The sequence below is a fragment of the Paramormyrops kingsleyae genome, chromosome 1, assembly GCF_048594095.1.
Source record: "Paramormyrops kingsleyae isolate MSU_618 chromosome 1, PKINGS_0.4, whole genome shotgun sequence".
In the NCBI taxonomy this organism is placed as follows: domain Eukaryota; kingdom Metazoa; phylum Chordata; class Actinopteri; order Osteoglossiformes; family Mormyridae; genus Paramormyrops; species Paramormyrops kingsleyae.
The window spans coordinates 35,039,501-35,054,264 of NC_132797.1; the positions used below are offsets into that span (position 1 = coordinate 35,039,501).

General features: G+C 45.9%; 1 protein-coding gene across 1 annotated transcript in view; it reads left to right on the forward strand.

Moving 5' to 3' along the window:
* The window catches only part of LOC111840727 (bone morphogenetic protein receptor type-2-like), a 45,344-nt gene that overhangs the window by 25,977 nt on the left and 4,603 nt on the right, over positions 1-14,764 (forward strand). The window contains exons 4-15 of the mRNA XM_072714633.1: positions 93-266; positions 3,170-3,352; positions 3,447-3,620; positions 4,373-4,555; positions 4,634-4,813; positions 11,532-11,639; positions 11,727-11,818; positions 11,938-12,168; positions 12,389-12,503; positions 14,014-14,174; positions 14,371-14,518; positions 14,598-14,734. Coding sequence (XP_072570734.1) covers positions 93-266; positions 3,170-3,352; positions 3,447-3,620; positions 4,373-4,555; positions 4,634-4,813; positions 11,532-11,639; positions 11,727-11,818; positions 11,938-12,168; positions 12,389-12,503; positions 14,014-14,174; positions 14,371-14,518; positions 14,598-14,734 — 1,886 coding nt within the window. The remainder of the gene's footprint in view (positions 1-92; positions 267-3,169; positions 3,353-3,446; positions 3,621-4,372; positions 4,556-4,633; positions 4,814-11,531; positions 11,640-11,726; positions 11,819-11,937; positions 12,169-12,388; positions 12,504-14,013; positions 14,175-14,370; positions 14,519-14,597; positions 14,735-14,764) is intronic.

Genomic DNA, 14,764 nt, shown 5'->3' on the forward strand with positions numbered 1-14,764 from the left:
TACCCCATCTGTGGTCACATGACCTGCCCAGCAGGGTTCATCCTGCAGCCTCTTAGCGAAAAGCACTTCAACTCCTTCCTGTCTTCTCCCAGGTTGCTGGACTCCCATCAATAATCAGCAGAAGTGCCATGGCGACCGTTGCATGGTTACAGCAGCATCTTCAAAGATAAACAGTGGCATGCTGTTTTGCTGCTGCAGCACCAGTATGTGCAACCTGAATTTTACAGACCTCTCCCAGCCTGCCGCTGTCAACACCCAGCTGATCTGTGAGTAAAAAATAAATGAGACTGAAGGTCACAGTCTTACAGTGATAAAATGTTGGAGTGATACTGTAATGGAGAAATGGTATGGAGTAATTATTCCGATAATAAACATTTATACTACTGGAATCATTCGTGCTGAATGTAGAGCTGAATCTAGTAGTACTTGTATTTGAAATACACTATATGCAGTATAAGTGTTTCGACACCAACCATAACACCCACAGGAACCTTTATGACGTCTCATTCTAAATCCATAGGCATTCCGACACAACCCCCCCCCCCCCCCCCCCCCCCTTTGCAGGAGTAACAGCTGTCACTCTTCTGGGAAGGTTTTCCACAAAACCTTTTTCTTTTGTCCATTCATTCAGGAGAGTATTTGAGATGTCAGACACTGATGTTGGATGTGAAGGCCTGGCTCGCAATCTCCATTCTAGTTAATCCCAAAGGTGTTTGATGGGGTTGAGGGTCAGGGCCCTGTGCAGCCAGTCAAGTTCTTCCACACCAAACTCACCCAAACATGTCTTTATGGACCTTGCTTTATGCACCGGGACAAAGTCATGCTGGAACAGAAAAGGGCCTTTCCCAAACTGTTTCCACAAATTTGGAAGCAGAGAACTGTCCAAAATGTCTTTGTATGCTGAAGCGGCCTAGCCCAACCCCTGAAATACAACCTCATACCATTATCCCTCCTCCACCAAACTCTACAGTTGGCACAATGTAGTCAGACAGGAAAAGTTCTCCTGGCATCTGCCAAACCCAGATTCATCCATCAGACTGCCAGATAGAAAAGTGTGATTTGTCACTTTTCCACTGCTCCAGAGCCCAGTGGCAGTGTGCTTTATCCCCCTCCATCCAACGTTTGGCATTGCGCTTGGTGATGTGAGACCTGCATGCAGCTGCTCGGCCATGGAAGCCCATTCCATGAAGCTCCCGGTGCACAGTTTTTGTGCTGGAGTTAATGCCAGAGGAAGTTTGGAACTCTACAGTCATTGAGTCAACAGAGTGTTGGTGACTTTTGCCTGTTAGCACTCTGCAACCCTGCTCTGTCACATTATTTGGTCTGCATGTTTGTGGAATGTATAGCAGGGAAGAAATTTCACAAACTAATTTATTGCAAAGGTGACATCCTATAACAGTACCACACTTAAATTCACTGAGCTCCTCAGAATGACCCATTCTTTCACAGATCTTTGTAAACCTGACAGCATGGCTAGATGATTGATTTTATACACCTGTGCCAATAGAGCTGAATGAAACACCTGAATTCAATGATTAAGGGGTGTCTCCTAATACTTATGTCCATATATATATATAAAGTGCTGTCAAACGATTAAAATTCTTAATCAGATTAATCACAGGGTTGCTGTGGATTAATTTAGATTAATCACGATTAAATATCATTCATTTTAAATCTATATGAATCAGATTTCATTTTGCATGAGCAAACAGACTCAAGAAAAAAGGGAATATATATGCACTTAACGTGTATTGAACATCTTGAACACGAGTCGGCTGCATTCCATCTGCCACACAAGTGCAATACCATGGACCCATATCAAAAAGCAAGATTTTTTGCTTAGCCGGACAACTTGTTGTATTTAAGGTACCTCAGTTTAAATGGTCTTTATCTTCGTTCACTTACAATTAGCCCGAACTACCGTAAATCGGATAAATAATCCGACTAATCATGAAATCCAATTCTAGCCCGGTTAATTGCCATATTGTTAGCAATATCAGTTAACACATTACGCGCGGTGCTTTACGTATAAAACTCCATAGCAAACACGTCCACAGATAAGTTGGACAGTATAGCGTGTGCGACCGATTTAATGAGCCACAAATGAGAAGTAGTGCTTAAACAGTATAAAACTACAACTTTCCCTACTGTTGATAAAAGGCGCAGCCATCTCAGATTCTGAACTCAGGATCCTCTGTGCTGCTCCGAGATATTTCTCGGATCTCCGAGAAACGGGAGCGCGCATATTGTTACTTCCGGCTTCAAAACTCGGAATCCGACTCGGAATACGAGTTCCCAGGGCAAATGGAACGCACCAAAACTGCCCGAAATGGGTTGACAGAGACATTTCAGGGATTTTGAGTCATTCTGCACAGCAGGTGGGTTAATTGCATTAAAAAATTTTAATCAGATAAATCATGATGATGGATTAATCCGCGTTAACCCGTTAATTTTGACAGCCCTAATATATATATATATATATATATATATATATATATATATATATATATATATATATATATATATATATATATATAAAAAAAAACTTGATCTGCTTCCTCATTACTAAATATACTTTAGTTACAATGTTAATGATTACACTGATTGTGTTAGAAATAAGAATCACAATAGATATTAATGGTGGAAGGAATATTTGTTACACAGTTCCCCTGGATCCAAATCTCTGTGCTTAAATTATAATTAATACTTAGCAACACACAAGCTATTTTTGTAATAAAATATCACTCTGTGGGTTGCTGTTCATTAAGCAATTTTGTTGCAAAATGGTGGTTTTTCTATTCAAGGACATCTATTGTTGTTTGATATTTGGCACTGATACCCTGATGAGCTTATGGGGTAGAGGATTGCCGATCAGGAGCTAAATACCCTGAAGTTGGCAGAGAATGTCAGAGGAGTCTTGGGTTACTGACTCAGCAACCTTCAGTGACTTTGTAGTTGTGCTAGAGGCTCCATTTACTGAAGGTGTTCTGGAAGCGCGTGCGGTGCATAATGTGCAAGATTTCCAAATACAGGATGTTTAATGATATTGGCAACATATGGGCAAGTTTCACTATTATGAAACACATGCCAGATGCTTTTGATCTGAGTAATTCTATATGAATAGTTGGAAGCAGGGATGGATGGAATGACAGTGTCCCTGTCTGCGCAGCCGCTCCGAATGAGGAGCGTGAGTGTGCCTTCTACGACCACCAGCAGCAGCTGGACGAGCAGCATGTGGACGGCGTGGGCCGCGTCTCGGGGGAGAACACCACGGTGCGCTGCGTCCAGGAGAGCCGCTGCTACGGCCTCTGGGAGAAATCGCATGACGGAGGCATCCGGCTGGTCAAGCAAGGTCCGCTCACTTGTGGTCACATGACCTGCCCAGCAGGGTTCATCCTGCAGCCTCTTAGCGAAAAGCACTTCAACTCCTTCCTGTCTTCTCCCAGGTTGCTGGACTCCCATCAATAATCAGCAGAAGTGCCATGGCGACCGTTGCATGGTTACAGCAGCATCTTCAAAGATAAACAGTGGCATGCTGTTTTGCTGCTGCAGCACCAGTATGTGCAACCTGAATTTTACAGACCTCTCCCAGCCTGCCGCTGTCAACACCCAGCTGATCCGTGAGTAAAAAATAAATGAGACTGAAGGTCACAGTCTTACAGTGATAAAATGTTGGAGTGATACTGTAATGGAGAAATGGTATGGAGTAATTATTCCGATAATAAACATTTATACTACTGGAATCATTCGTGCTGAATGTAGAGCTGAATCTAGTAGTACTTGTATTTGAAATACACTATATGCAGTATAAGTGTTTCGACACCAACCATAACACCCACAGGAACCTTTATGACGTCTCATTCTAAATCCATAGGCATTCCGACACCCCCCCCCCTCCCTTTGCAGGAGTAACAGCTGTCACTCTTCTGGGAAGGTTTTCCACAAGCTTTTGGAGTGTGTAGGAATTTTTGTCCATTCATTCAGGAGAGTATTTGAGATGTCAGACACTGATGTTGGATGTGAAGGCCTGGCTCGCAATCTCCATTCTAGTTCATCCCAAAGGTGTTTGATGGGGTTGAGGGTCAGGGCCCTGTGCAGCCAGTCAAGTTCTTCCACACCAAACTCACCCAAACATGTCTTTATGGACCTTGCTTTGTGCACCGGGACAAAGTCATGCTGGAACAGAAAAGGGCCTTTCCCAAACTGTTCCCGCAAAGTTGGAAGCAGAGAACTGTCCCAAATGCTGAAGCGGCCTAGCCCAACCCCTGAAATACAACCTCATACCATTATTCCTCCTCCTCCAAACTTTACAATTCTATATGAATAGTTGGAAGCAGGGATGGATGGAATGACAGTGTCCCTGTCTGCGCAGCCGCTCCGAATGAGGAGCGTGAGTGTGCCTTCTACGACCACCAGCAGCAGCTGGACGAGCAGCATGTGGACGGCGTGGGCCACGTCTTGCGGGAGAACACCACGGTGCGCTGTGTCCAGGAGAGCCGCTGCTACGGCCTCTGGGAGAAAGCGCATGACGGAGGCATCCGGCTGGTCAAGCAAGGTCCGCTCACTTGTGGTCACATGACCTGCCCAGCACCTGCAAGGGGGCCCGCTCTCACCTCTCGCCATCTCTCTTTAGGTTGCTGGGCTCACGTTAGTGACCAGCAGGATTGCCATGATGACCGCTGCGTGGTTACAACAACGCCCCTGCTGATCCAGAACGGCACGTACCGCTTCTGCTGCTGCAGCTCCAATATGTGCAACCTCAACTTCACAGAGGACTTCCCTCTCTTTGGGCCCACCAGCACCCAGCCTCTATGTAAGTGATGGAGGGAATGATTGTAAAAAGAGTGAGGGATGGAGTGACTGATGCAGATTGAATCAGGGAGTGAAGGTTGAGGAACTAATGGGGAGAAGACATGAGAGATTATACAGGAGTTGGTGAGCAGGGTGGCTCACGCTGAAGGCACCTCCGCAGGCATTTTGGACACAGATACACCTGCCTACACCGGATCTTTAATTCAAAAGTAATCTTTTAAACAGTTGAATTAAAGCTGCAAATTTGTCTTTCTCCTTGTAGAATATTTTTCTGGCTTGTAAGCTGAAGTTACCTTGCATTGTGTGTTCCCTTAAATCCGATAGCTATTTTATCATTGTGTGTTATGAAGCGCCCACTTTAAAGCTGCCTCTTCCCTGCTAGCCTCATCAAAGCTGCCTCTCTGCCTCTATTCTGAATGCTGTCCTCCCCAAAGTTGTATGTATGTTGGGAAGTAAGTGCAAGATTGCTAATCCTCTTGGAGCAGGGGCTCTGAGTGCAGGGATCCTCAGGAAATGCTCCTTTTGTTCATGAGATTCGCTGAATCACTGAAATGGACTCCCCTGTAGGGAATTCGAGGGCTTTGCCACAGAGAAGTGGCATGCATGGTTTGAGCTGTTAGGTTTAGGGGCTGGCCCTTTGGGGAGGCCTTTTAATGGTAACAGTGGGAAAGAAGTTTGTGTGTGTGTGTGGGGATTAGGTTTTTATTACATTGTGGGGGCCAAATGTCCCCCACAATGTAATAAAAACCTGTTTTTTTTTTACATTGTGGGAACCATTTTTCAGGTCCCCACAAAGATCTGTGACTGAAATCAAAAAAGTAAAAATGCCATAAAGTCTGATATTTTCTTTTACTTATAGTTAACATTAGGACTGGGTAGGGGTTTTCCGAATAGAAATGAATGAAGAGTCCCCACAGAAATATAAGTACAAATCTGTGTGTGTGTGTTCGAGAGTGAGAGAGAGAGAGTGAGAGAGAGAGAGTGAGAGAGAGAGAGTGAGAGAGAGAGAGTGAGAGAGAGTGAGAGAGATGTAGACAAAGGAAGGGGTTTACAGGTAGGCAGGGTTGTATGCCATGGACAGAGGTCGCTGTAAGAGCATGGTGATGGCTGACCTCCCAACCTCAACCCAGGTATCTGTTGTTCCTCCTGTCCTCCAAATCTATAGAAAAGAAACTGTGAAGCCAAGGGTGGTGATAACTGCATGAGTGAGTGGGCTGGGGACAGGAATGGTGAACAGTAGGCAGATAGCCTTGGCACTCTTTCTTTATCCCCATTCCTGTCCTTTTAAAAAGCCTCAATCAATGTATTGATTTTGTAGGGGACCAGAAATTCCAGGCTAATGTTAAAGGTGTTTGGATTCATCCATGTTGCTACTGATAATTAGCAGCATTCCAGTGAGCCTTAATAAATGGAAAACAGACTGGAGATGTTTGCTCACATGCTTCTGTGTGCTGCCCACCTCCCTGTCAGCTGTGGAAGCTGGTGGTGGAGTGTAGCTTTAAGAGTTTGTTGTCCAATTACTGGCTATGCAGTGTTAGTTGCCAGGCAGAATCCACACCCCCTAGCCAGTGTCCCTAAAGCACCTTTGCCTTTCACCTGCCTTTCTTAGCTCTCTCTCACTGTTGAGCTCTGCCAGTTGCTTCTCACTGGTTATTCTATAATAACAATTAACTCCTACTCGAGGTGACGGCACATTGCAATTGCAGCCATTGAAATAACATCAGCTTTTCACTGGACCGCAATGGGGGCTGATGTATAATGCTGGTTAAAATAATAATGTATGCAGCTTCTCTATTTACATGGTGCATTCCCACTGTTTTAAGCATGACGGCAGACGGTTAGCCCCATGGTCACAGACATTCCTGTAAACCGGAGCGCTGTCTGTTAAAGCCACAGGAATGGCTTGCAGGCTATTTAAGTGAAATAGTTCTGGTAGAATATCGATATGTATGAATAGGCAAGAAAATGCCACGTCTCTAAATAACTGGCAAGCAGAGAGAGTGCAGAGGATCCCCGTGCAGGGCATGAGTGTGCGGGCAGGAGTGCACGTCTGGGTGCCAGACTGTGTGTGCCACCTCCGTCTCAGTGCACACGCTGTTGCAAGTCTCTCTCTAATAATTTGTCCCTGAGGATCTGACCTTCACACAAGGCTCATAAAAGCACATTGACACAGACATGCGCCCATAGGGCCCTGGGGTGTGTAACTAAGGGGTTAGCTGAGCTAGCGTAAGGGATAAAGGGATGGACCAGACCGTAGTGCTGATGAGGTGCTTCTGCAAAAATGAGTGATTGCCTTCATGATTGCGTTTCTTCTGGTACCCTGCATGCTTCCAAAGAACATAGTTATTGTGTTGCCAAAGCGAAAGATTCTCTCCGTGCATTACTGAGCAGTGTGTGTGTGTGTGTGTGTGTGTGTGTGTGTGTGTGTGTGTGTGTGTGTGTGTGTGTGTGTGTGTGTGTGTGTGTGAAGAGCTGAATGGAAAAGCATCCCTCTTCTGATTCATCTCCAAAGAGAGAAGGTATTACATCACTATTCCATTTGTCAGTAACATCTCTGCCAGTTTCTAGCAGCCAGAGCATACGGGCTGTGGGGTGGGGGTGGGGGGGGGGGCGGGTCAGGAACTCAGGTTTGCTTTAGCGACGATTGGTCAGGGTTCCAGTGCTAATGAAGAGAAGTCGGCTGCATATGGGTTGTGTGTGTTTGTGTGTGCGTGCATGTGTGTGTGTCTCCAAAATGTCCCCCACGATGTAATAAAAACCTGTTTGTTTTTTTTTTTTTTTTACATTGTGGGGGCCATTTTTCAGGTCCCCACAAAGATCTATGAATGCAATCGAATAACTAAGAATGCCGAAAGTCTTGTATTTTTGGTTACTTATGGTTATGGGTAGGGCCGGGGAGTGTGTGTGTGTGTGTGTGTGTGTGTGTGTGTGTGTGTGTGTGTGTGTGTGTGCGCGTCCACGCGCGTGTGTGTGTGTGTGCGTGCACTTGGGTGCCTGCGTGTGTGTGTGTGTGTGATCGGGTGCTTTGCCGTGACAGTGGGCTGTAATTGCAGTCTGCAGAGTATCATTTTAGGAAGTGATAAACAAAGAGCACGTCACTGGCCATTGAAAAAGCTGGCGGTTTATATTTACCATCATCGCTGGCAGGATGGGGAGGGCAGGATGGGGAGGGCAGGATGCTCAGAGCCAGAGCGCCTCCCGACAGGGTGGGCCAGGACACATTTAGCTAGTGGGAAAAGTACAGCTAGGGCCGCCAACATAGAACACGGCAGTGTCTCTGAAAATATCCAGCATTTCTTGCATTGGCTGGCACAGTTGTACCATTAGTTAAAACGTTTAATCTTTTTCCACCTCACCACAATAACACTACACACTATGTATTAGGAGTTAGGAGGTCATTATGTAATAATAGTGATTTATGTGGAAGTCTGTAATCTGAAAGGCTGTGATGTTTGGGGTTCCCAGCTGACAGCAGGCTTGCTCAGTCATTACTGCTTCATCCACACTTCCTTATTGCATGTACCAGCATGTAGGCAGTGTGCAGTCTGGATTAAATTCTGTAGGACTTTACTCCAGCAATTGTTGTATTTCTCCAAGTTTTGAAGCATGGTTTTCAGTTGCTGTATACAGTATTTTTCTAGCAGTTGGCATGGAGATTGAATTCGTTAGTAGCCTTAGCTTTGCGTCTGCAGATGTGGACGTTTAAATTCGACTCCCGGCCTTTGTGTGCATGCACGTGTGGAGGTTGCACATTCACCCCATGTTTCTGAGGGTTTCCTGTGGGTACTCCAGTTTCATCCCATGGTCCACAAGCATGCAGTCTGGCCAACTGGATATTTTGCACTGCATAAGCAGATAGATGACTGGATGTGATCTGTCATCAGAAGCTGTCGTCATTTTTATCTTTGATTATCCAATACAAAACTACAATCATCTGAATTTCTGCTGGCCTTGTCCTGTGTTTCCTGCCATGTGCAGTATGCAAAATGGATGGATGGATAAATATTCCTCAGCAGTTCAACATGTATCATCTGCACTGTGCTTGGATAGTAGACAATAGAATCAGGCTCACAAGTTAATGTCAGTTGCTCAGTCATACTAGTTAGCTAATACAGTACCAGCCTCCCACACACCACAGTGGGGATTTCAAATGGCACTTTACATGTATCGAACTGCTTTGAATATGCCTATGCTTTGGTGTCTAGTCTTTCAAATGGAAGAACTGATGACCGCTTAGTGATGTCGCTGTTCGAGTCATACTTACGATCCTCTAGGTATAGCAGGGCTCCCAAGTAATGGTGATCTTCCAAAAATTGCTAAATATTGGGAAATGTGGCGACACTTGTTGAGGCTGTACCTTGCTAGCCAAGAGGAAGTGCTGCTGATCGTCCCGAATGCCTTTCCCCTTTCCCAGTACAGACCTTTAGACTTGAACTTGATGTACAAATCTTTTGACGTCAGATGAGACCTTGCGCAACCTGAGGCCTCTCTGTCCCTAGCAAAGTGATGGGTGCCTCACTGGCACTGAGGGAGGCCCAGCTACAGAAAGACACACGGACCGGCTCTCTGGCCCACCTGGGGAATGCGATCTGCTTCGCGTTCCTGAATGTTCTGCCTCGCACTGCTAATAAGGCATCGTGGGGATCGAGCACTGACACCTACTGCAGGATGAACACATGCCATTTAACCAGAATGGTGCTGGGAAAGCCCACTGTACCTGGCTGTATGTAAATACATTTAAGATTCTACAGCTCCCGTGTGCTCTTGCTGGCATGGGAAAGGGTCTCTGACCTGTATTGCACCTATTACAGTTTTGGGCAAAATCCACTGTAAAAAATTTGTGGTTTTCAGCCAAGCAAGTACATCGTTATCCAGTTGGCTGCTCCTTAAATAAAGGATTAAAATTATACGGTATTCTGTTAACAACATAATTTCTAATATACTTATAGGCAGAAAGTAAACCCACGTTATTTTTATTAAGAGTAATGAAGTGAGTCTCCGTTGGGGAGGGACGGCCCTGGGGGTGGGTGACTAATTCGTCTGGCATGCTTGCTGACTGCTGCTCGCTAACGACTGTCCCGCCAGAACTTACTGGAAGTGTCTGCAAGTGTCTGACTTTACAGTCACGCCTATATTTTCTCATGAAATATCAGCAGCCCATTTTCAACGTGGTGTCCTTAAGCAGTAGGATGTGCCAGTGATGCAGATCATGGGTGTGTCTGTGTGTGGGTGTGTGTCTGTCTCTGTCTGTCTCTGTCTGTCTGTGTTTGTGCGTGTGTGTGTGTGTGTGCGTGTGTGTATGTGTGTGTGCGCGTGTGTGCTTGTGCGTGCGTGTGTGCGTGTGTGTGTGCGTGCACACTGTATTCTGTCCCTTCTTTCTGATGGCATCCCCTCCATCTCAAACACAGCTGTGCTTTTGCTTTCGGTGATAAAAACTCTTTGAGATGTGGCTGTACCTGGCTTCCTCTTGTCTGCCTCACCTTCCTGCCTCACCTTCCTGTCTCGCAGCTGATACCAGGCACTTTCCGTGGCTTTGAATTGCTAGTATCAGGGGCGTCACTAAAGATTATGGGCCCCATGAAAGCATATCATATTAGGCCCCCCAGTCCAAACCAATCCAGTTATTTTCCTAATTTTTTAGGGCCCCTGTCACTTTCCTTCCCCTTACGGCGCCCCTGGCTAGTACAGTATATTAATATTATTGGCAGAAATCGGGTTGCTTCTGGAAGAAGGCTGTAGGGTCACTCACACACCTGAAAACGCTGTGGAAGGCTTTGATGGATGATGGAGTGATCTGCGTAGATTAAGGCAGAAGGAAGGAGGTGGGAGGCTTTGGGGGGGTGGGGGGGCGGCAATCATTCTGGCCCATTCTGCATATATGCATGTAGCTAAATATCCTGAGCCGTTCTGTGTTGGTACACTTGTGATTGTGGTGCAGATCTGCGTGTGTATGTGTCTGTGTGACTGTACGTGTGAACGTGAGCGTACACGGAGCTGCTCAGTGACCTTCAGATGCTGGTGGAATGCTGACTCTCTGCTTACTGTCAAATTACTGTTGAAATACCTCCCCCCTCTCTTTTTTGACGTGCTTTATGATGCACGCAGATCTGTATGGTACTTGGCTCCGTGTCCCGATTCCGAGGCTATGGCAGGCAGACCCAGACCCTCCTCTTTCACTCACACTAATGAATTGTGATTTGTTGCACATTAAGGGATGACTTAAAATTGCATTCTAATGGTTGGATAAGAACCTGGATTTCCCTGATGGGGATCCATTTTAATCCAGTTAGACTGAAATGCCTGTAATGAGTGCTAAATCATCCTCTATTCCATCTTGTCCATTTCCAAAGAGTCTCTATGCTGAATTGGTACAGCTGATATTTGATCAGTTGGAATATGGACTCAAAATGGATTCTATGTTGTGGAAGTTATGCCAGACTCAGGAGGGGGCCAAAAAAAGCAGGATGTGTTTTGCCCTGGAGGACAGGCGTAGACTTCAGTGTAATGGCTAGACTAAGCTACTTGATGAATGGGTGTAGTAAAGCTGGCTATAAATAAAGAATGTATAAGATGAGCCGCAGGCTGTGTATTAGCGGTCCTTTTCTGTTGATTGTATAATCTGCAACCTTCCTCCTCCGTGCCATGTGCACTTAAATGGCAGTTTTATGGGTGGACATATTTCATGTATCTTCTGTTGTTCTTCTGATCCTGTTCTTCAGACCCACAGCCACTATACCGGGAGGAGGCCATTGTCATTGCCTTGGCAGCCGTTTCCTTGGTAGCGGTCCTCATTGTTGCCATCATCCTCGGCTTCCGTGTTTTGACCGGTGAGCCTGATGGTTTCCAAAAGGGGTTATTCATGACTCATTCTCTGTCCTAAGCACTTACCCCTGCATCTAAAATGTTGTTACCAGGAAGTCGCAAACAGGGCCTCCACAACCTGGACAAGATGGAGGCAGCCGCCTCTGAGCCTTCACTTGACCTGGACAGCCTGAAGCTTTTGGAGGTGACAGACACATGCGTGTCCACATTCCTTACTGACATACTTACTCATCTCATCCTCAATCTAATCCTGTCCATACCACTCCCTGAGTTTCTGATGAGCCTACATTTTCTGTGTTATAGCTGATTGGCCGTGGACGTTATGGCTCTGTGTACAAGGGGTCCCTGGACGAGCGCCCCGTGGCGGTCAAGGTCTTCAACTACACCAACAGACAGAATTTTGTGAACGAGCGTGCCATCTACAGAGTGCTCAGTCAGGAGCATGACAACATAGCGCGCTTTATCATTGGGGATGAGCGCATGACAGCCGACGGACGCATGGAGTACTTCCTGGTGATGGAGTACTACCCACATGTGAGTCGATGGAGTACTGCTCTCAATTGGATAGTGACCGAATGCTGTCAGTGTGAGTAGTGCTGGAGCACCACGCTTGCGTGGATAGTGACTGAAAGCTATCTCAGTGTGAGTAGTGCTGGAAAACTGCGCAGACTTACATAGTGACTGAATGCTATGTCAGTGTGAGTAGTGCTGGAGTCATTCTAATACTGTCTCTTTCCCCTCCCTTCCTTCCCAGGGGTCCCTGAGCCAGTACCTGAGTCTGCACACTGGGGACTGGGTCAGCTGCTGCCGCCTGGCCCACTCTGTAACCCGAGGGCTGGCCTACCTGCACACAGAGCTCATGCCAGGAGGTGCGGGGGCGTGTGTGTGGCACTGCATCACCCCACTGTGTACACACACACACACACACACACACATAGTTACACCTTGACCTTGCTCGACTCCATCCCAAATGCCACAGGGAAGCATCTTCCCTGATGTTGTCACAACCAAAACATCAACATTTCCTTCCATTTAACTCACCAGTGGACTTGGTCACGTCAGACCTGGGACACAAAAACAGCAGGAAAAGGGCAGCTTAGACCTGAGGAGATGCGGAAGCCCGAATGACACCGATGGTGACACCGGAAAAGTCTCTACACAGCCTCATGTGAAGATGAAATCTAAATATAAGATCCCTGTCAGCGGTAGCTAAAGGTTATCAGGCTCCTGTCATGATATCTGTGTTTCTAAGACAGGAATTTACTCTGGAAATGCATATGAGGCACAGAGCATGAGAAAAGGAATGAAATTAATACTCTGTTGGATATCCCAGCTGCACCATGCTGATAAGTAGCAAATGTCATTGTAAGGTAACTGTCAAAATAAAGGAAATGGCAAAATTAAGTGTCTTAATGGGGGGGGCCCACTGCCTCAGTGGCCTTTGACTCATGCTGGAAGGATGTGACACCATTCTTTCATGAGAAGCGTCATCACTTAGTGTCCGAATACTGTGGGGAGAACACTAAGGGATCCATCGCTGACGTTCTGTGACCTGGATGAAGGATTACTTGAGTGATCATGTTGTTGTTTTCCATTTCTGAGTAGGTCACAGCCTGAGCTCTTTCCATTGATTTAACTCTGAAAGTGCAATAACAGGTTACATATATGTCAATCTCTTAATATTATTATTTATAGCATTTACTTGTCTTATAATTGCTGAGTAACTAGTAATATAGTAATAATAGTAATATAAGTATCATCTGTTGGCAATTAAATGTGATTTTTTTTCTTTCATTTGTAAAGCCAGTATAGGGCCAGTCTGAATGCTTTAACACGTAAATTGGTTATTTCAAGATGATCCTTCATGCTAAAAATCCCAACAGTGGTGAGCGAATTGGATGCATGCAATACCTTTTCAATGTTTCTCTGAAAGCATGACCTCTAGGTCTGACAAGCCACAAATCTGGACTTTTTTCATATATTTAATCTTCTATTTTTCATTCTAAAACCAACACATGAGATGATGATTAGCTGACAGCTGTAACTTGTATTTGTTGTGGTGCCATCTAGTGGATTTTGAGCTACTGTTGCTGCTCTGAAGGAAACATGGCAGTAATTTTTCTCAGTCGGCTTCACTATATCCATTTAAACATTTTCCACCATTTCTACACGACCTAGATGAAAATATGCCTCAAATTAGGCAATCTTTTACTGCTACCAGCATTCAGTGACAGAATGCAGTTTTACTATGGTGGGAGACCATTGGGTTTTCATAATGTAATATCAGAGCTGATTCTTCACTGAGTAGGTGTCTGGTTGTGAAACGGCAGATTCTGTGGGGGTAATGCTGGTCTTTTCTTTCCTGTCCGTTTGTATCAGACACCTACAAGCCGGCAGTGTCCCATCGGGACCTGAATAGCCGCAATGTCCTGGTGAAGAATGATGGCACCTGTGTGATCAGTGACTTTGGCCTGTCCATGAAGCTCACGGGAAACAGGCTGACGCGGCCCGGGGAAGAAGAGAACGCCGCCATCAGTGAGGTGGGTCCAGTCCGCACCTAGCATCCATCCTCTGTGTTCTTGTGCATTTTGCATATTTTGGCTTGTATGTTAATGTCTGGAAGGAGCTTTAAACCATTTTTCAGAAGGCAACATGCTTCTTTTGTGATATCTCGGAGGACTCCGGGTTGAGACTCACTCATTTACTTTGAAACCTCTCTTAACTCCTGTCCCCTAGGTGGGCACGATCCGCTACATGGCCCCCGAGGTGTTAGAAGGTGCAGTGAATCTGCGGGACTGTGAATCTGCCCTCAAACAAGTGGACATGTATGCTCTTGGGCTCATCTACTGGGAGATCTTCATGCGTTGCGTCGACCTCTTTCCAGGTGATCCCCGAGGCCTCTTTTTCTGGCACCTGAGTAGTGTCCCCTTCAGTTACAGTTAACTGGACCACTCCCATTCCAGGAGAAGCTGTGCCAGACTATCAGATGGCCTTCCAGGCAGAGGCAGGGAACCACCCTTCCTTTGAGGACATGCAGGTGCTGGTGTCCAGGGAGAAGCAGAGGCCCAAGTTCCCTGAAGCCTGGAAAGAGAACAGTCTAGTGAGGATTCAAAGATTTTGTACTCCGATC